General features: G+C 47.2%; 1 protein-coding gene across 2 annotated transcripts in view; it reads left to right on the top strand.

Annotated features, from left to right (window-relative positions):
• Window positions 1-1094: 1094 nt before the first annotated feature.
• The window catches only part of Arfgef2 (ADP ribosylation factor guanine nucleotide exchange factor 2), an 81230-nt gene continuing 62341 nt past the window's right edge, over window positions 1095-19983 (top strand). For both annotated transcript variants that reach the window (XM_050151082.1, XM_050151081.1), the window contains exons 1-3: window positions 1095-1396; window positions 16052-16082; window positions 16678-16801. In XM_050151082.1, coding sequence (XP_050007039.1) covers window positions 1276-1396; window positions 16052-16082; window positions 16678-16801 — 276 coding nt within the window. In that variant the 5' untranslated portion in view covers window positions 1095-1275. The remainder of the gene's footprint in view (window positions 1397-16051; window positions 16083-16677; window positions 16802-19983) is intronic.

Genomic DNA, 19983 nt, shown 5'->3' with positions numbered 1-19983 from the left:
ACAAACTCCTAACCGAGACCACGCTGTGCTGTGTGCCCTTCAGCCTACCTAGCTCTAGCAGACTAGCAGAGACAGAAGGATTAATGCAAATTCAAGGCCAGCCTGGTCCAGAGCCTAAACTACAAAGTAAGACCCTGTGTAAAAACAAAAACAAAACGGACAAACAACAACAAACAAACGAAAAAACAAACAAAAAAAATCAAGCTGAAGCCTTCAAATTACCCAACTAGGCGCTGTCTCCCCTGGGGCAACAGGACTGGTTTGGCTTCTTGACTGGGAATCCTGAAGGGCTAGGAAGCTGCGAATAAACCTGACCTTCCCTTCACCTCACCGCTCCTCTTCTCACTCCCTTTTTTTTTCTCCTCTCTGCCAGGAAGTTCTTTCCAGATTTCCTCGCTTGCTCCCCTTTATCCACTCCAGTGCCATCTTTCTCCACTTTCTCTCTCTGCCCTGTCCGGTCTGCTCTGCTCTGTCCCCTCTCTTCCTGCCTCCTCTCATACCCACCCTTACCTCCTGGCTTTATCCTCAGCCCCGGTTTTCACTACTCTGAGCTTCTGCTCACGCTTTCTCTGCCCTTCCTGAATCCCCCTCCTTGTCATCTTCCTATCCTCCATCGCCTGGCTACTCCTTTCTTTTCACTGTCCCTACTCTCTGTCACCTCATTTCTTTCTCTCCCCTTTGACCTCTTCTTGCTTATTATCACTCTCAATTCTTTTTTACAACTTTTTACTCTTTCCCTCTTTCTCTTTTCTCAGTTTATCAGTCTCATGCTCTCTGTCACCTCTCTTCCCTCCTCTCCCCTTCAGGGCTGCCCACTTCTCCAGCCCGTCACCCGTGATTATCACGCCCCCTACCAGACCCATCCCACTTGGACCAGCCGGGCATCCCGTGACCGGTGGTCAACCCATCCCCACCGGTGTAGGCCCCGCCCAACCACAAGGCCACGCCCACCACCGTCCCGCCCCCTACATTTCCCCCACCCCACCCACCACACCCCCACAGAGCCCTGCCCTTATCCTGACCCCGCCCCCGGGCTGGCCCCCGCCCTTGGGGTCATAGGGTCGACCGACGCACAGACGTAGCCACACCGCCCGTCACGTGGTCACGTGACGCGCCTCAACATGGCGGCGCCGTGGGGCCGGGCCGTCTCTTCCTGACAGGGCGGCGCGCACGGACGCGGCCAGTGCCGGCCGGGACGCCTGGTCCCTCAGCCTCGCTCTCCTGCTCGCTCGCGCCGCCGGCTTGCGGGGCTGCCGGCCCCCGCCGGCCGGGGCCATGCAGGAAAGCCAGACCAAGAGCATGTTCGTGTCCCGGGCCCTGGAGAAGATCCTAGCCGACAAGGAGGTGAAGCGGCCCCAGCACTCCCAGCTGCGTAGGGCCTGCCAGGTGGCGCTCGGTGAGTGAGCCGCCCCGGCCTGGCCCGCACCGGCCTCCCCGCGCCGGCCGTTACCCTCCGGGCCTGCTGGCCCCCACTTTCCCCAACCCGAATCCCACCCTCCCGGCTTCTTCCGCCTCCTGTCCTGGGGGAGCTGGTGTCGGGGCGGCAGAGACTGGCCCAAGGTCACCTAGCAACTTGGTGACAGCCAGAGCTGTTTCTCCAACCTCCTTGCCTAGGGCCTTGCCACGACTTCTTGTCCCGTTTCCTGGTTCCTCCCTTTAACCATCTCCAAGTCCTCAGAAGCAGTCGCCTTTGCTCTTAAGTTTTTCCTTTACCTGGGCTGTTCTGGTTGGGGTTCTCCCACGTGAGCGAGCAGAGCAGGTGAGAGAGCTGCCCAGTTGGTGCTGAGGAGCCCCAGAGGCTTAATTTGAAAATGTCCCACTGGAGAACACCCCGACTTTGAGCTCTTCACCTCGAAGGCATGCAGGGTGATCTATATTCTAGGCACTGGACAGTGTGCAAGACATCGCCTCATTTTAGGGCGGGTTCCTAAAATAAAGGTTCTGCCCAGCAAAGATACTTGTCTGATTTGTTCAGTGCGGTGCCCTGTGCACCTCTGACAGTGTTTGGCATATAATAGTTTCTCAGTAAATATTTGCTTGTTGAATGGATTATGGAAAGAGAGACGTCTCTAGCGTCTAACTAGGTAAAAGCTTGGTAGTTAACACCAGCATCAGTTTCCCGTCTTAGTTACTTATCAGGTGCTAGTGTACCAGACACTGAGGACATGGCCATGATGGGGAAATGGAGTCCTTGCTGACTCCTGTGGCGCAGACAAAACAATACTAACAGTTACTGCCTTGAGATAAAAGAGCCGAAAGTGATCCAGAGGACCCGAGATCTGCTTTAGATTGGATGTGACGTTTGAGCCCACTTCTAAAAATCAAGCCGTTGTCTACCATGTGGAGTTTCGAGAGGAAAAGTTGTGGGTGGAAAGCACCAGAACATTTGACCAGATCTGTCTTCCTACTAATTCACCACCCTAAGGCCTGTGCAATTCCATGTTAGGATCTTTACTGCTGCTGCTGTTGTTTCCAGAGACAGGGTTTCTCCGTGTAACAGCTTTGGCTGTCCTGGAACTCACTCTGTAGACCAGGCTGGCCCCAATCTCACAGGTGCTGGGATTAAAGGCGTGTGCCTGGCTATCTGTGGGGATCTTTTTAAAGGGACTGTTTTCCTAACACATTGAGCAAATAGAAAGGCTGCTTTTCTGTTACAGTCAAATTTCTCTGTGTGGTGCAAGGAGAGAGTTCACTTGAGACCTCGGAATGGATTTGGGATCTTTGCACTTCCCTGTGGAAGGTCTAGGCCTTGTGGGAAACATTTGTGAGTCCTGTTGTTGTTGGGAGGAGGTGCTTTCTGCCTGTATAATCCAGAAGCAGCTAATCTTGTGGAATTTGGGCTCTATTGAAGGCAGTTACTGAGACCTAAAGCTTTAAAGCTTTTCTGTTTCAAAAAGCAGGGCTGAGGGGGCTGGAGAGATGGCTCAGAGGTTAAGAGCATTGCCTGCTCTTCCAAAGGTCCTGAGTTCAATTCCCAGCAACCACATGGTGGCTCACAACCATCTGTAATGGGGTCTGGGGCCCCCTGCTGGCCTGCAGGCATACACACAGAATATTGTATACATAATAAATAAATAAACATAAAAAAAAAAGCAGGGCTGAGAGTTGGGTTTGGTTTTGTCGGAAATGTAGGGGAAGCATTGGAAAAGCAGCCTGTGAGTTATAATGGCAGGAGCCTCAGGGTGAAACCTGTCTGGACTCCATTCTACCCATAGTTTTAATTTCCTGTTTAGAAATTTTAACATCAAATATCACACTGCTAGGACCTACTTATAAAATCCCGTGGGCCATAGCATTGGTGCATTATTAGATATTCTTGGGTCATGTTTTTATTTAGAAGTTCAGATTTTTGCAAGTCAGGATGTAGAAATGCACATTTGAATTACTCTACATGTGTGTCCACATGTGAGCATGCATACATGCATGCACACTACATACACACATGTATGTAAGAAATGGCTCAACAGGTTATGTGAAAATGGAGGGAAGGCTCCTTGTTACCAGTGATTAGGGAATTCACACAGGACTGCTTTAAGGGAACCTCCTTTAAGAGAGTAGCCATGTGCATAGTTAGTGAAAAGACTTGCTTTTGTTTCTGAGCAGTAAAAACATCACAGCATATGTGGTGTTCCTTCACTCTGTATCTCAAGACCTTGTCTTGGGTTTAAGTAATTCCATTTAAGAAGAGAAATGTGTGGGGCTGGAAGACAGCTCAGTGGATAAAGTGCTTGCAGCATGAGTGTGAAGACCAGAGCCCAGCTCCCCTGAACCCACATGTATAAGACAAGCAGGTGTGGTGACTGCCTATAGCACAAGCACTTGGGAGGTGGAGATAGGGAGTTCTTGGGGCAAGCTAGTTAGCTAACGAGCTGAATTGGTAAGCTCTGGTTCAGTGGGAGACACTGCCTGGGGAACTGGAGAGCAATCAAGAAAGAAATCCAGCATCAACTTTGGGCCTCCGTGCACAAGGGTGAGAGTATACACTCCCACACATGATCATGCATACTCTGAATGTGTACCACATGTATGTACAAAAAAGAGGAAGAAATAAGGTAAAATGACTGAAGTGTGGAAGTGGGTAAAAAGTATAATGCGTTTTGTTTATTTTTGTTTTTCAAGACAGGGTTTCTCTGTAGCTTTGGAGCTTGTCCTGGAACTCACTCTGCAGACCAGGCTGGCCTCGAACTCAGAGATTCGCCTACCTCTGCCTTTGCCTCCTGAGTGCTGGGATTAAAGGTCACTTTCCCAGCTTTATTTATTTTTAAAGCAGGATTTATTTTTTTCTCTTGCTTTACTTTTTTTAAAAAAAAATTTTATTTATTATGTATACAATAGTCTGTCTGTGTGTATGTCTGCAGCCCAGAAGAGGGCACCAGACTTCATTACAGATGGTTGTGAGCCACCTTGTTGTTGCCTGGAATTGAACTCAGGACCTTTGGAAGAGCAGGCAATGCTCTTAACCACTGAGCCATCTCTCCAGCCCCCTCTTGGTTTACATTTATTTATTTATTTAAGATTTCTGCCTCCTCCCCGCCACTGCCTTCCATTTCTCTCCCCCTCCCCCGATCAAGTCCCCCTCCCTCGTCAGCCCAAAGAGCAATCAGGGTTCCCTGCCCTGTGGGAAGTCCAAGGACCACCCACCTCCATCCAGGTCTAGTAAGGTGAGCATCCAAACTGCCTAGGCTCCCTTGCTTTACTTTTTTAAAAGTGATTTGTTTTATGTGCATTGGTGTTTTGCTGGCATGTATGTCTGTGTGAGGGTGTCAGATCCCTTAAAACTGGAGTTAGAGAACAAGACAGTTGTGAGCCACCATGTGGCTGCTGGGAACTGAACCCCCAGTCCTCAAGAACAGCCAGTGTTCTTAACCACTGAACTATCTCTCCAACCCCAACAAGTATAATATTTTTTAAAGATAATGTGTAGATTATCATTAATTTTGGTAAGAACTGTAAGTGACCAACGAAAGCTGAAGTGCTTGGATGGTAAAGAGTCCTTACCAGAAACTGTTTCTGTGACAGGTTCCTGCCAGTTACAGTGGGATGAGGAGGATGGGAGGCAGTGTTAGGGTTTCAGGGCTGTATCTCATGTCTGTGAGAAGCTCTGAGCCTTCTGGGATTCAAGATTATCTGGGTTCAAATTAGCTGCCTTTACTTGCCATGTTTATTCTTAATCTTCCTCATTTGCCAGGGTTACTGTTAAGGTGAAGTTAGCTGGATGCTCAGCAGATGCATGCTGCCATGATTGTTACCACGGAATCCAAGCGCCCTGATGTGGTGCTTTTAGCCTTGGTTAGGTCTTTCAGGAGTCACTTATTGATCTGCTTGGTCTGTAGATAAAATAAATGAATGTAATTATGGGACCAGAGAGCTGGCTTTAGCTGTTAAGGAGTGTTACGATGCTGACTGTCTTTGCAGACCTGGGCTCTATTCCTATTACTCACATGGTGGCTCACAACAAACTATGGGTGCCAAGAGATCTAACATCCTCTTCCTGCCTCTGTGGGCACACACATGGTATACATATCTACATGTAGACATACACTCATCCAAATAAAATAAAAATAAATAAATCTTCTGAAAAAATGTGATTACATGATGGATAGGCTATGCTTGTTACAGCGTTAACTTGCTAAGTGCAGTGAAGACAGGAGTTGTATCTTGTAAAAGCAGGGATGATCAGGGTGGAACAAGATTGGAGTGACCTAATGAGTCATCTCTAAATATCAAATACATAGATGGCGATCCAAATCGGGGGTGGTGTCCTTCTAACTCTGTCAGGAGAAAACAAGAGCCTGTGAGAATATTCTTCACCCAGGGACATTGTTGCCTTGTCTCTTTAATGATGCCTGGATTGCGTTAATAAGCTCCAACCTTTCAGCCCTCAATTGGAGAATTTAATGCCATTCTTAAAGCCTTCCTTTTATAATTGTCTTACTTAGGGCCCCTTTCTCGATGATGTCTCTATATTTCTGTTCTTAAATTGTATGACATTTGGAAGGTTGACCAAAAGGAATAAAAAAATCTTAAGTGTTTTTAAATTGAATATGGGAAGATTTATCTACAGTTTAACTGGATCATCCTAACGATCCTCCCTTCTGCGTATGTGTGAGAGATAGACTATTTAATAATTTAGTATGCAGAAAGTACTATGAAAGGGTCAGGTGTTCTGTAAATGCTAACTGTCATGCTCAGTCATCATGAAAATCTAAGAACAAATGTGTATCTATTTTTCATATAAAACTGACTCTGTAGTTACGTGTCTTTGAAAACAGTCTTACACTGGTGACGTTTCAATGAAGAGATTGTTTTCTGTAGCTGAATTCTGAGATACATTTGAAAGCTTATGGTCAAAATGATCTCTTTCTTTTTTTGAGACAGGGTCTCTCTCTGTGTAGCTCTGGTTGTCCTGGAACCAACTCTTTAGACTAGGCTGGCCTCGAACTCACAGAGATCCTTCTACCTCTGCCTTCTGAGTGCTGGGATTAAAGGCATATGCTACAAAAGGTCTTTTCTCTCTGTAGCATTTTACTCTGTCTTTGTTGTGCTGGTAGGTGGTTTCATATGAGCATCATTGAGCTAGCTTTTTCTGATTCATGATGTCTGCCTGCATCAGCCACATTGAGCTCTGTCCTACAGAATGATGACTGTTTGGGATACCTGTGCAGTGGGAAACAAAAGAGAGTGGTTTGCCCACAGCTACACAGTGGGTGGACAAAGGAAGCTGCAGCTCCCATTTATCTAACCTGTGGAGGATGAAGTCCAGTCTCAGGCATGCTGATATCTCTGTTTGATACCAGAGTTTAGAGACTTGTGGGTCACGAGTGGCCATCCATTGAGCTATTTGAGTGACACACTGCAGGTGAAAGGCAGACTGGTGTGGGAGGAGATGGGGACATAGTAAGCATGAGCAGGGCTTTCTCCAGGGTTAGCTGTACTGTGAAGAGGACGAAGGAGAGGTGGCGTGTGGGTGGGTCTGTTGGTTTGTTGGTTGAGCTTGTTTAAATGTCATTCAGAAGAAACAGTTACCAGATATATTTATAAGCTCTAGCTGTGTAGGAATAGTCAGCATTTAGGCCTAGAGATGTGCTCAGTGCAGTGTTTGTCTAGCATGTGTGAAGTCCTATTCACAGCACAAAAATCCTCTTGTCACTGTTAGGAAGAACCTTAAGTGTGAAATTTGAAAAATGTTAAAAATACTGCGACTTGCTTAATATGGCATATACCTGTAATTCCAGTATTCTGGAAGCTGAGGTGGGAATATCATGAGTTGGAAGCCATGCTCTCCTATCTATTGAGATTCTGTCTCAGAAATGACATTTGATGCATCAGGGTGTACACCTCTAATCCCAAAACTTGAGAGCCAGAACAGAAGGTTGCTGTAGTTTGAGGCCATCTTGATTTACAGAGTGAGTTCTGTACTAGCCCAGGTTCTATGACAAACTTTTATCTCAAAATCCAAAAATAGAATAATTTTGAAACTGTTTAGAATAAGGCCTTCAATTTTAGTAAATTCTGGTGTTTGGATTAGGAAGTTTGTCTACAAGTGATATGCTACATTAAAAACTGAACTGGAAGCTGGGAGATGGTAGTGCAAACCTTTAATCCCAGCCCTTGGGAGGCAGAGGTAAGTGGAACTCTGAGTTAGAGATCAGCTTGTCTACAGAGCGAGTTCCAGGACAACCAAGAGAAACCTTGTCTTGAAAAACCAAAAACCAAAACAAAACCTGAACTGGCAAGGCTCATGGCCTCTACAGATTACTCTTTAAAACAAACAACTGAACAAACAAAAAGACCAAGATAGGTAGTGCATGCCCTTAATCCCAGCACTAAGGAGGCAGAGGCAGACTGTAAGTTTGAGGCCAGTGTGGTCTACAGAGCAAGCTCCAGGACAGCCAAGGATACATAGAGAAATCCTGTCTTGAAAAACAAACAAACAAAAAGCTAAAAAAAGAAAAAAGAAATAAAGAAAAGAAAAAAGAAACCAAAACATAGGAAACTGAATTGATGGCTCATTGGTTAAAACCACAGACTGTAAGAGGACCTGGGTTTGACCTACATGGTTGGCTCATAGTCATTTGTAACTCCAGATCCAGGGAATCAGATGCGCTCTCAGTACCTTGCACATACATTGTGTGCAGACATGCAGGCAATACACCCATACATACAAAATAATAAAATAACTTAAAATATAAACTTCCATTTTAAAAAAATAGATTTATTTTATTTTTATTGTGTATGCACATGTATGTGTATAAGTGCCTATGAAAGTTAGACAAGGATACCAGATCCCCTGGAAGAAGAGTTATAGGTGCCTGTCATGGGTGGGTGCTAGGAACAAAACTCATATCTCTACAGGAGCAGAATGTGCTCTTAACTGCTGAACCATCTCTCCAGCTTCCTGCAGATTACTCTTTGTTGAAAAGTTTTATAGCATTTCCAGGAGGGAGCTCACCTTAGAGCAACAGCAGCTGAACATTGTGTTGTGTTGGTAATTAAAATGTATGTCAAGATCGGTAGGAAAGGCTGACCCTTTGCTTATACAAGTAAGCTAATCTAGCTTCTTGGTGCCTTGTTTCTGAGATGAGAATATCTGCTGACCCTGAAGTGAGCTAGCGCAGCTAGTGCCATGAAGAAGGGGCACAGGCAGGAGCAGGTGGTGACCTGCTGTTTCTCAGGCCTGTGTGGCCAAGGAGGAGGACCTGGGTGCTCACCCTTCTGCCTCGTGAGTTGGTCTGTAGAGCTCAGGACTCTGGCTGAGCAAATGAATCCAGACCTGTGATCTGTACTTGTAAATCTTGGGAGAGTTAAGGCAGTGCTAGGGCGATTACAGAGAAGAACAGACTTGTGAGAGCGTGTGCTTAATCACAGGATGCGGAGTCTTAAGTAGCTCGGGTGGGTTTCCTTATCATGGCTCTCTGCAGGTGCAAGTGACCCACCAGGAGACTGCTTGGTCTCCTTTCCAATGAGGTTAGCTTAGAAAATAGTTTCACATTTGCTGATTCACTCTTGGACTCTTTCTGCCAGGCTAGTCTTGGTTAGCGTGCATTATAGGTTTTATGGTTTATGGGGAGAACAGGCCTTCTGTGATGGGATGTAAAGGATTTCCACTGCAGGGCAGTGGTGACTCACACCTTTAATCTCAACGCTCAGGAGGCAGAGGCAGGCAGATCTCTGTAAGTTCGAGGCTAGCCTGGTCTACAGAGCGAGTTCCAGGACAGGCTCCAAAGCTACATAGAGAAACCCTGTCTCCAAACAAACAAACAAAAAAGGCTTTTCCCCTCAGTGCTAGGGAGCTGTCTCTGCATATCTGTTGCAGTTTATTTTGTTTTTGTCTGTTGTCCAGACAGTCTGACTTTCGTTTAGAGGGATCTCTTGGGATCATGATGCCAGAGGAGTAAAATAAACTGTGCTCTGGTGCAGCCAGAGTCACACCCTCTGGGCCATGCCAGCAAGAAGCCTGCCGTTTCAGAGCACTGGACACTGACTTGAGTGAGATCTGAATGATGAATGCAGACGCAGAGGTTGGGTGGGAGGTACTTCAGGAGAGGGACCAGCCTAAGAAAAGGCTTTGTGACAGAGCAGCATATGGCTGAGGCACAGTATACTTGGGAGTAAGGCAGGAGAGGCTGGTCAGAGACCCATAGGATCGTGATCAAAAGCAGTGGGGTGACATGAAAGAGCCCAAAACGGGAAATGTGCTGGCACAGTCAGGCTTGTGTTTTGAAGTCTCTTTGACCACTGTTCACATATTACAGAGAGGCTAAAGGGATTGCTTGGGATCAACTAAGAGGCAGTTAGCATCATGTTGGTGAGTGGGTGGGTGGCTTGGGCTGATGACAACGCAAGCAGAGCTAAGTGGATGGATTGTTGGCCTGCCTGAAAAGTAGAGCTAAGGTAATCTGATGACGAGTTGGCTAAGGGCATAAGAACTGGAGTTGTTCATCCAGCTCCAGATTGCTGACTCAGTGATCTGAACTGTCAGATGGAAAGAGGGAAGACCATATGGGCAGGAAGAGGGGGTAGATTCATCTGAGCTGGAACCCAGATCTGCCTTTGGACTTTGATTAGTCAGTGTTTCATTGCTGTGGCAAATGTCTTAGAGGAATAGGTTAAAGGAGGAAAACTTTGGGTCATGGTTTCAGAGGCTTCAGACTGTTTTGGCTAGTTTCATTGTTTTGGGTCTGAGGTGAGGCAGAGCATCAGGGTAGAAGGATGTGGTGGGTTAAGAGCTGGCCAGGAAGGTGAGAGAAACAGGCACCAGGAAGAAGCCAGCCTTCAGAGGCACATCCCTGAGTAATCCACTCCCTCCACTGGCCTCCAGCCAGGCCCACTTTTGATGGATGAACTCACCAGTGATTAACCTATCATGCAGTTAGCACCCTCATGAGCTAATCACCTCTCGGTGATTGGCTCTACCATCTGGGGACCACGTCTTTAAAACTTGGCCCTTTGGAGGACATGTTATATACAAACCATATCTAGCATCATCCTGTTAGACACCTGAAATAGGAATCGACTGCATAGATAAGCCTGAGAACCCTAAGAGGCCTGGTCTAGAGACTGGAGTCTGTGGGTGGGGGCCTAGTGTGAGGACCTCCAGCTCTTCCTGCCTAGGCAGAGGGAGCTAGAGCAGAAACTGGTGAGAAGCGCAGGGCAGATGCAGAGAAAAATTCTGGGTGCTGAGGGAGGCCAGTCAGATGGAGACTGGAAGCATGCTTATCAGGTTAGGGACATGTGGTCACCGGTGGCCTCTTGAACTGTTTGGGTGGGGTGCTGCAGGTGGAATCCTTGTGGTCAGAAGTAAGTGTGGGAGATGAGGAAACAGTGTGAGCGCAGGCTTTGTTTGGGCTGCTGTCAGGGGGAGGGTGGCCCATGGAAGGCTTAATTCTTTTCTTTGGTTTTGAAGCAATCTTGCTATGTAGTTAGTGGTGGTGGGCCTGGTACTTGTGACGGTTCTTTCTCAGGCTCCCGAATGCTGGGATTAAAGGCGTACGCCGCCACCACCACCACCACCACCCGACTTAGTTTTCTTTCTTTAAGGTAGAACATGCTTAGAATTTTTCTTTTTATTTATTTATTTATTTTAGAATAATCTTTTCTCATTTTACATACCAATCCCAGTTCCCACTCCCTCCCCTCCTCCTACTCTCCCCACCTTCCACCCCCCCCATCCACTCCTCAGAGAGGGTAAGGCTTCCTTCCCATGGGAGTCAACAGAGTGTGGCACATCGCTTTGAGGCAGGACCAAGGCCTCTCCCCTCTATATCTAGGCTGAGCAAGGTATCCCTCCATAGAGAATGGGCTCCAAAAAGCCAGTTCATGCACTAGGGATAAATTCTGGTCCCATTAGACACTTGGAATTTTCTAAATGTCATTGAAAAGGGATCCACAGAGGGAGAGGTTAAATAATACAGGAAAGGAAAAGAACGATTTGCACAGGTGTTGAGCACACACAGAGGGCCTGCTTCTGTCTGCTGTACATTCTCGTGGGCATTGTGGACGGGCTTGTCGTAGGGTTTCTCCCCTGCTGGGGAAGCGGGTGTAAAGGAGCTGAGATGAGAAGAGGAAACCAGAGTGAAACAGAAAGGGTTAGGGAGCTGCGGAGCAGGGTGCTACCAGGTGGCAGTTGTTAATGATGCTGAAAGGCCTTTTAGAGTGGTAACATGTGATCCTAGGACTAAAGGAGAGCCCTGGGATATGGTTGGGGTGGAGGGTGGTGTCCAGAGTTGTGGTGGATGGGGAGGCCAGAGGGGTAACTGGAGTCAAATCATAGAGGCTTGGCAGCCATAAGGATTCTGAGCTTACTTTGTGCTATGGGAGAGAGCTGAGCAAATGAGGGCCATTGGCTCCTCTCTGTGAGGCAATTCCCACATTGTTTACTTCCTTGCTGCAGCAGGCAGCTTCTGGAAGGAAGAGTTTGTTTCGGGTTTGATGTCCAGTGCATTGATTGTTTCAGAAGCCCGAGGCTCTGGTCATATGTCCACAACCAGGAAGCAGAGAGCAGTGGTTGCTGATGCTTAGCTTTCTCTCTGTCTCTCTCTTCTCCACCAGGACTCCAGTCTATAGAATGGTACTGCCCACAGTTAGGCCATAGCAGGCCACAGTATGTTCCTCTGGGAGCATGTGGATAGGTGGGCTAGCTGAAAGGAGAGGAGGGCATGTACAGAGGCTAGCAAGGAGCTGAAAGTGTCCCAGTTCCTCACAGGACCAAGCTTCAGAGTGTGACCAGCTACTGTAGGTGGATTTGGGGTGGAGGAACAGGTGGTTGAGAGAGACTTAAAGGGAGACAGGACTGATTAGGATAGCAGGGATGTGTGGCTGTCCTGTTAGAAGAGATGCTCTGGGATCTGAGGGCACTGGCTGATGATGGACTTGGGCAGGGTTGGATGTGAGGATTGTGATGGTCATTGTTGGGAAGGAGAGTGTGAGCCTGCTGCCAGGTTGCTAGTAAATGGGGGTGTTGTTTCTGTAGGTAATGGCAACACCCAGAAATGATCTCTGGGGAGTTCTGTGTCTTTCTAGCTGCAGCTGCTCTAGCTCAGCCCTGTCTCCTTCTTTGCAGCCTGCTCATTTACTGCTGCTGGTTGCCAGTTTTTCAACTGGGAGATGCAGTGGTATTAGCATGTGGAGGAGTAAAGTACTGGGGTGAGAGTCCCACCAGCTGCCCTCTCTCCCTGTTATCCTCCTGTCATCTTTTTAAGTGGGTGGGGTTTGTGTGTCCTGGATTGGGTGGCCTGCTAAGAGGTCCCCACTGAAAGGACTGTGGGCTTCATATATGTCACACTGGCTGATGAATGGATCTTGTTTGCCACCCTGGGTTGCAGAGTACTCAGCATTGTTTCTAGTACTACCAGCAGCTGTCCCAAGTATTCTCTTCTTTCAGGGCACTACAGAGTGTGCATTCCCACTGGCTTTTGATTTAAGGTAAGAGCTAAAGTGACACTGGCCACGTGCTGTGTGCCTGCTCTGCCCCTGTCACATTGTGGCAAGACTTCTTTCCTGAGGTGGCTCATACAGTTAGCTGCACCCAAGTCATCTTGCAGTCTCTGGGGTCTGGGGCTGCTTCTTGTCATCCAAAATTTTTTCAATAGGAAGTCAAGATTCAGGAGGTTTGATGTCACTCAGCTGACAGGTTTGACCTTATCTGGCTTGGTACCTGGCTGTGTTTGAATCTTACACTCAGACAGTCAGTTTGGTTCTACCCCACACTTGCCCTGGTTCCTTATTCTCCCTCTTTTTAGTGAGAAAACAGTTGTGTTTTCTAAATATACCCAGAGCTTGTCTTAGCCAGAACTACAGTATGGCATATCCAAGGCCTGTCTGAGTCAGAACCATATTATATTCAGGGCCCACCTCTCAACTGGGATCATGACATATCCAAGGCCCATCAATCAGCTAGAACCATGGTATATCCAGGGCCCACCAATCAGTTAGAACCATGGTATATCCAGGGTCCATCAGTCGGCTAGAACCATGGTATATCCAGGGCCCATCAATCAGCTAGAACCATGGTATATCCAGGGCCCATCAGTCGGCTAGAACTGTGGACACCAGAACCGTTACTTGGACATGTCCAGCCTGTGAAAAAAGGCTCTGGCAGCCTGTTTGCTGCTGCTTCTCTGTCCGGATGATTTGCACATGGACCCAGCACTCTAACTGGCCTGTGTAATTATCTCTTGGCTAACCTTGCCTTCTGTCCTGCCTTCCTCTTTACACTCATGGCCAGTCTAAGTTGCCCCATGGTAGGCAGGCTCAGGAGCTTCCTGCTTCTGCAAAGGTATTGCACTATCTGTGCCATGCTGTGCCCTTGTGCTGAGTGGACAGGATTTCAGGGAGGTTTTTTTCAACAGAAGTCATTTAGGAAGTGCAACAATTCCTAATTCTTAACGCTTAAGGGTCAAATTAAAAGTCTGTGATTGTGGGATTTGCATCTGAGATTTGCTTTTTGTTTTTGTTTGTTTGTTTTGGGGACATGATCTCTGTACCTAGCCCTGGCTGTTCTGGAAGTCTCTGTGTAGACCAGGCTGGCTTCAAATTCACAGAGATCCACTTACCTCTGCCTCCTAAATTCTGAATTAAAGGTGTGCACCACCATGCCCAGCCATTGGAGATTTCTTGAACTCCCTGGTAGCATTTGCTCATGGGAGAGGCCTCATGAGCCTGGGGGCGCTGCTGCTGCAGCATATATGCCAGTGGTAGGGTGCTTGCTGTCCATGGGAGGCCGGAGACTTCCCTAGCACTTTAGGAAAACCAGAGTGTACTTTTACCCTGGTCCTGATGGGAAAGGTGACTGGGAGATTTCATCCATACCTGAGTTGTAAACCAGCTCCTGGCTGGAAGAGCTGCCAGAGTGGGAAAAGTGCCTTTGTTTTTCCTTTGTGGTTTGTTTTAGTGAAAACAAAACTACATTTATGTTTTTTTTTAGTTTACAGATTAATTCTCAATGCATGCTTTGTGAGCTGGGGACATATGAGCTTATGAACATGGGCTCTCTAGACTGATTTCCTGGATTCATCCCTCCTCTACCTGAACCTTCTCTGGCTTTTGTTTGCTAATCTAAGATTTATAGAGTATGGCCTTGTATCCTGGCCTGTTCTGCTTGTTGCTCTTTAGCTGAGCCACACTGGACTTGAGCAGAGGACCTGGATTTGATTCCCAGCACCCACATGGTGGCTCCCAGCAGTCTGTAACTCCAGTTGCCGGGGAATTTTTGCCCTCTTCTGGCCTTTTTGGACATCAAGCATGCATGTGCCCAGATATATATGCAGGCAAACACTCATACACATGAAAGAAGAAGAAAAAAATAGGGAAAAACCGGAACATGGGCCAGCATGGTGACTCATCAGGTGAAGGTGCTTGCTGCCAAACCTGGTGATCTAAGTTCAATCCCTGGGACTCACTTGGTAGAAGTAGTGAGCAGACAACCAATAGTTGTTCTCTGATTTTTCACATACACACTGTTGCCCTTCCCCCAATTAACTGAATATAAAATATCACTACTCCACTATTTAGATAACTTCCGATATTTGCCTTGTTTCAGTATTCTCTTATCCTGTTTCCAGTCTTCTGTGTATGGTTTTTTTGCATAGTTAGATTTATTTTATTTATTTATTTATTTATTTATTTATTTATTTATTTATTTATTTATTTTGGTTTTTCGAGACAGGGTTTCTCTGTGGTTTTTGGAGCATGTCCTGGAACTAGCTCTTGTAGACCAGGCTGGTCTCGAACTCACAGAGATCCGCCTGCCTCTGCCTCCCGAGCGTGCGCCGCATACACCTGCTATGCAGAGAAGGTAGATTGTAGACCACAGAGCCATGACCTGGGTTCAAATTCTGACTCCCCCAGTTTTGTTTTTGGATTTTTTTAGATAGGGGGTGTGTGTGTGTGTGTATGTGTGTAAGCCTTGACTGTCCTGGAACTCACTCTGTAGACCAGGCTGGCCTCAAACTCACAGAGATCCCCCTGCTTCTGCCTCCCAAGTGCTGGGTTTAAAGGCATGTGCCACCACCACCCTGACAGGTTACCCCCAGTTCTTAACGTGGGGGAAATTCTCTGTTCTCACTATGTCTGAGTTTCCTCGTTGAAATCTTCATTCTCATTGGAGGGAGTTTGCTCAGGGACCGCTTGGTATTCAGAACTGTGAGGGAGCATGCTAGTACCTGCTAGTAGCACTCCATAGGCTGAGGCAGGAGGATTCTGAATTCCAAGTTAACATTGGCTGCATAAAAAGACCTTATCACAAAGCACATGCAGGAGACGGGAAGTGCTGCTATTATGTAGTGGGTAGAGGCATGCACAGGATGGCTTCAGGGTGTCAGTAGTGCCCACCCACAGGGTCCTGTGGGTGTTAAGTGAACTCATGCCTAGCACAGTAACTCCCATGGGCTGGCAGTTGCTGCTGTGATAAGTCCTTGATTCACTTTATAGCATATTTGAATGTTGCATAGTCTCATAAGTACTCTTTCCAGTGGTTTCCAGATGCCTGTAGCAAATCTTCCTTTTCTGTAAGTATTACATGCTTCTAATATGCTTTTTCTTCTTCCACCAGATGAAATTAAAGCAGAAATAGAAAAGCAGAGGTAAGCAGCAGTGCTTCTTCCTTTTGGGAGTACTGCAGGTGGCGGCCATGGGAACCCCATCCACGCATCTTTACTCTTATATTTAAAGGGACAGCACACCCCTGTTAGCATGTGCTCGCACGGGTGGAACTCCTGGTCTGGGCAAGTGACTGGCCCGGGGCTTGTGGGCTTGTGTACTTGGAGGGAGGTTAAAGAAGGTCAAGTTGATGCCTTTAACCTTCTCTTGAGAAGGAGGCAGAAGCCTTGTCCTGTGTGTTGAGGGGAAACTTGCACTGGTGCCTGCTCCTTATCTCGATGGTGGGACTCATAGTTTAGAAACCTGGCTCTGGCATGGCTGCAGCAGTGTCAGACCATGATGCCAGTGAGTCCATTATGAGTCAGAGCTCTTACTTTCTACACATGCCATTCTGGAGTTTTCTTTCTCTGGTTACATGTAGTCAGCTCGTAACAACCCCAAGATGGAGCTTGGAGTACTTTGAGCTGAGTGCTTACAAGCAGAGTGGGAAAATAAGAGTAAGATGGAGAGAAGTGAGCTTTTTTTCCCTTTCTATTTTTTCTTTTCATTTTTCCTTTCCACCCTTTCCTGCTTTTCCAGGCTTGGTGCTGCAGCTCCGCCAAAGGCAAACTTCATTGAAGCCGACAAGTATTTCCTTCCATTCGAGCTGGCCTGCCAGTCCAAGTCTCCCCGGGTGGTCAGCACATCCCTGGATTGCTTGCAGGTACCACATGTAAACTTGGTACAAGGGGCCCTTCAGAGCCACAGGCTCTCCTTACCCATAGCCATGCTGCTCTGGCACCGAGGATGCCCTTGGAGGTGGTGGTGCAAAAGCGTTCAAATCTTCCTTTGTGAAGATCTCATGTTGGTGGGAAGGGGTGGGTCTGTGTTTAGTTACAATACACATTTCCCAGAAGTGTATTATCTGTAGGTTGATTGTGTTTGATATACACGGGCATATGATGTGCTCCCAGCCTCATTGTTGATGGCATTGATGTGCAGGATCAGTATGCGTAGAAACAGGTACAGTCACACCTGATTATGTGTGGTAGTTCCGAGCTACAGTCTCTATGAACATCAACTAGCCAGCCCTGAGAAATGAAGGCTTGGGTTTCCCAGGTCTCCAGTTTGGGCCAGCTGATGAGTCCATAACTTCATTTTCTGTCTGCGTTTATTTAAGGATACCTCTTAATATGTATCATTGGCTCATTAACGTTGAATTCACAGCCAGAAGCATTGAGAGCACTCTTTTTTTTTAAAGATTTATTTATTTATTATGTATACAACATTCTGCCTTGATGTATGCCCGCATGCCAGAGCAGGGCACCAGATCTCCGTACAGATGGTTGTGAGCCACCATGTGGTTTCTGGGAATTGAACTCAGGACCTTTGGAAGAACAGTCAGTGCTCTTAACCTCTGAGCCACCTCTCCAGCCCTTGAGAGCACTCTTGAACCAAGTCTAACACCTGCAGTTCTAAGGCAGCCCCAGCCTTCTTGCTCCTTAATGCTCGGAAGCGCTTTCTCACACACTAGGGGGGCATTTTCAAGAGCATAAAGAGCAAGCGTGTGAAAACCCTGCAGTAAAAACATGACAGAAAAGACAGTGAATACCTGAAAGAAAGCAGTGTCATCTTGTCCTCTGCTATAATTCGGGGTTGTCACTGTCCTCCAAGTGACCACAGAAGTCCCACCCTTCTGATTTGGGGGCTTTCAGATACGTTGAGTGAGGAGTCAGTGAGCGTATTTGAAAGCAGCAGTCTGAAAATGAGGATTGAGCACAGTTAGAGGTCCATGGTGTCCTCAGATGATCTCCAACTGCTGAGGACATAGAAATGCAGAAGTGGGGAGCCTGTCTGACAATGTCATAAGAGATGGGACAGCTCAGGTGCCTTAGTTCCTAAGCCATACTTTTTGAGTTTTGTTTTTCTAGATTAACCCAGGTTCCTGACCACCTCTTAGCTTAGTGGGCAGTCCTGCCAGTGCAGAAGTATTGGCTGTATCCTGGAGCTGTGAACAGATGCTGTTAGGGTTGTCTAGAGAGTGTGTTAAAAGGGCCGTGAAGCCTCATGAAGGCCCACATTTCTTGAGAAAGAATGTTATAGTTCTGTCTGCCAAGGCAAAGAACTGCAAAGTGGCAGGGCATACCACGTTTTTGGCATCCTCGATCTAGTATTCACTCAATTAATCTCTTTTCTTTAATATGCATACACTTTAGAATTGATGACAGGTTTTTTTTTCCCCCACAAAAGCTCTTCTTCCAAATGAAAAACTATTTCTTTCATTCCAGATAATTCTGTACAGATTGTCCTATGTGAAGCATCTAATGAGCCAAGAATTCTTAAATAGCAGGCTCATTCCTACTTCTGTCCTAAGATATTTGATGCTGTGAATGTCTCCCAAGGAAATCTAACATAGTTTAATTTTAGTTGTTTCTCCCCATGACAAGGTTTAGTTTGGGAACTGGTCCTGATGGCTAACACATCGATATCCTGAGACATTGATAGCTCACACCCTTCACAGGGCTCTCTCTCACCTCAACCCACCCTTGGCCCAGGTACCTCATTTCCATCACCTGTTTAAGCTTCGCAAAAACCTCTGAGGTGTCCGTTTTCATTCTTGTTTAGAGTCAAGGAATCTGAGGCTTAGCTAAAAAGGTGGCTAGTCAAGCTCAAGATCGCCTGCCCTCTAAGTAACAGGGTTGGTGGGTATGTAGGACTTTACAACGCACACTTAAGATCTTATTGAAAGCAGGCTCTGTGGATAGTTTTGTTGGAGCACAGTGTGTCTCAGTTTGGGCTGTGATACTGAGCCCTATAGAACTCCAGCTGTCTCATAGCTTCAGAGGGTGAGCAGTCCAAGTTAAAGGCCCTGGCTGATTTGGTGAGGACTTTGGCTCAACTTGTAGACTGCCGTATTCTCACTGTGCCCTAGTGTGTTAGAGTACCAGCTAGCCCTTTGGTTTTTTCTTATAAAGCACAGAGGCCATTGTGAGGGCCCCACACTGGTCACTGGGTTCTGGGACTAAAATATATGGATCCGGGAAACTGGAGAGATGGCTCAGTAGTTAAGAGCACTGACTGCTCTTCCAGAGGACCTGGGTTTAATTCCCAGCACCCACATGACAGATCACAACTGTCTCTAAATTCCAGCTCTAGGGAACCAGAAACCCATGGCCAAACACTAATGCACATTTTATTTTTTTTTATTTTTATTTTTTTATTGAAAAAAAAATTTCCGCCTCCTCCCCGCCTCCCATTTCCTTCCCCGCCTCCCATTTCCCTCCCTGTCTCCCTTTTCCCTTCCCCTCCTCCCACTCTTCTTCCCCCCCCCCCCCCCCTCCTCTCCCCCCCCCTCTCCAGTCTGAAGAGCAGTCAGGGTTCCCTGCCCTGTGGAAAGTCCAAAGTCCTCCCCCCTCCATCCTGGTCTAGGAAGGTGAACATCCAAACTGGCTAGGCTCCCACAAAGCCAGAACATGAAGTAGGATCAAAACCCAGTGCCATTGTCCTTGGCTTCTCTGCAGCCCTCATTGTCCGCCATATTCAGAGAGTCCGGTTTTATCCCATGCTTTTTCAGTCACAGTCTTGGTGAGCTCCCAATAGATCAGCCCCACTGTCTCCGTGGGTGGGTGCACCCCTTGTGGTCCTGACTTCTTTGCTCATATTCTCTCTCCTTCTGCTCCTCATTGGGACATTGGGAGCTCAGTCCAGTGCTCCAATGTGGGTCTCTGTCTCTATCTCCAACCATCGCTAGATGAAGGTTCTATGGTGATATGCAAGATATTCATCAGTATGGCTATAGGATAGGGTCATTTCAGGTTCCTTATCCTCAGCTGCCCCAGGAACTAACTGGGGACATCGCCGTGGGCACCTGGGAGCCCCTCTAGGTCCAAGTCTCTTGCCAACCCT

The sequence above is a fragment of the Alexandromys fortis genome, unplaced genomic scaffold (assembly GCF_014885135.2).
Source record: "Alexandromys fortis isolate MF-2015 unplaced genomic scaffold, M_Fortis_MF-2015_v1.1 scaffold_27, whole genome shotgun sequence".
Taxonomy (NCBI): Eukaryota; Metazoa; Chordata; class Mammalia; order Rodentia; family Cricetidae; genus Alexandromys; species Alexandromys fortis.
Note: the sequence above shows the minus strand (reverse complement) of the source record. Positions and strands in the feature narration are given on the sequence as shown.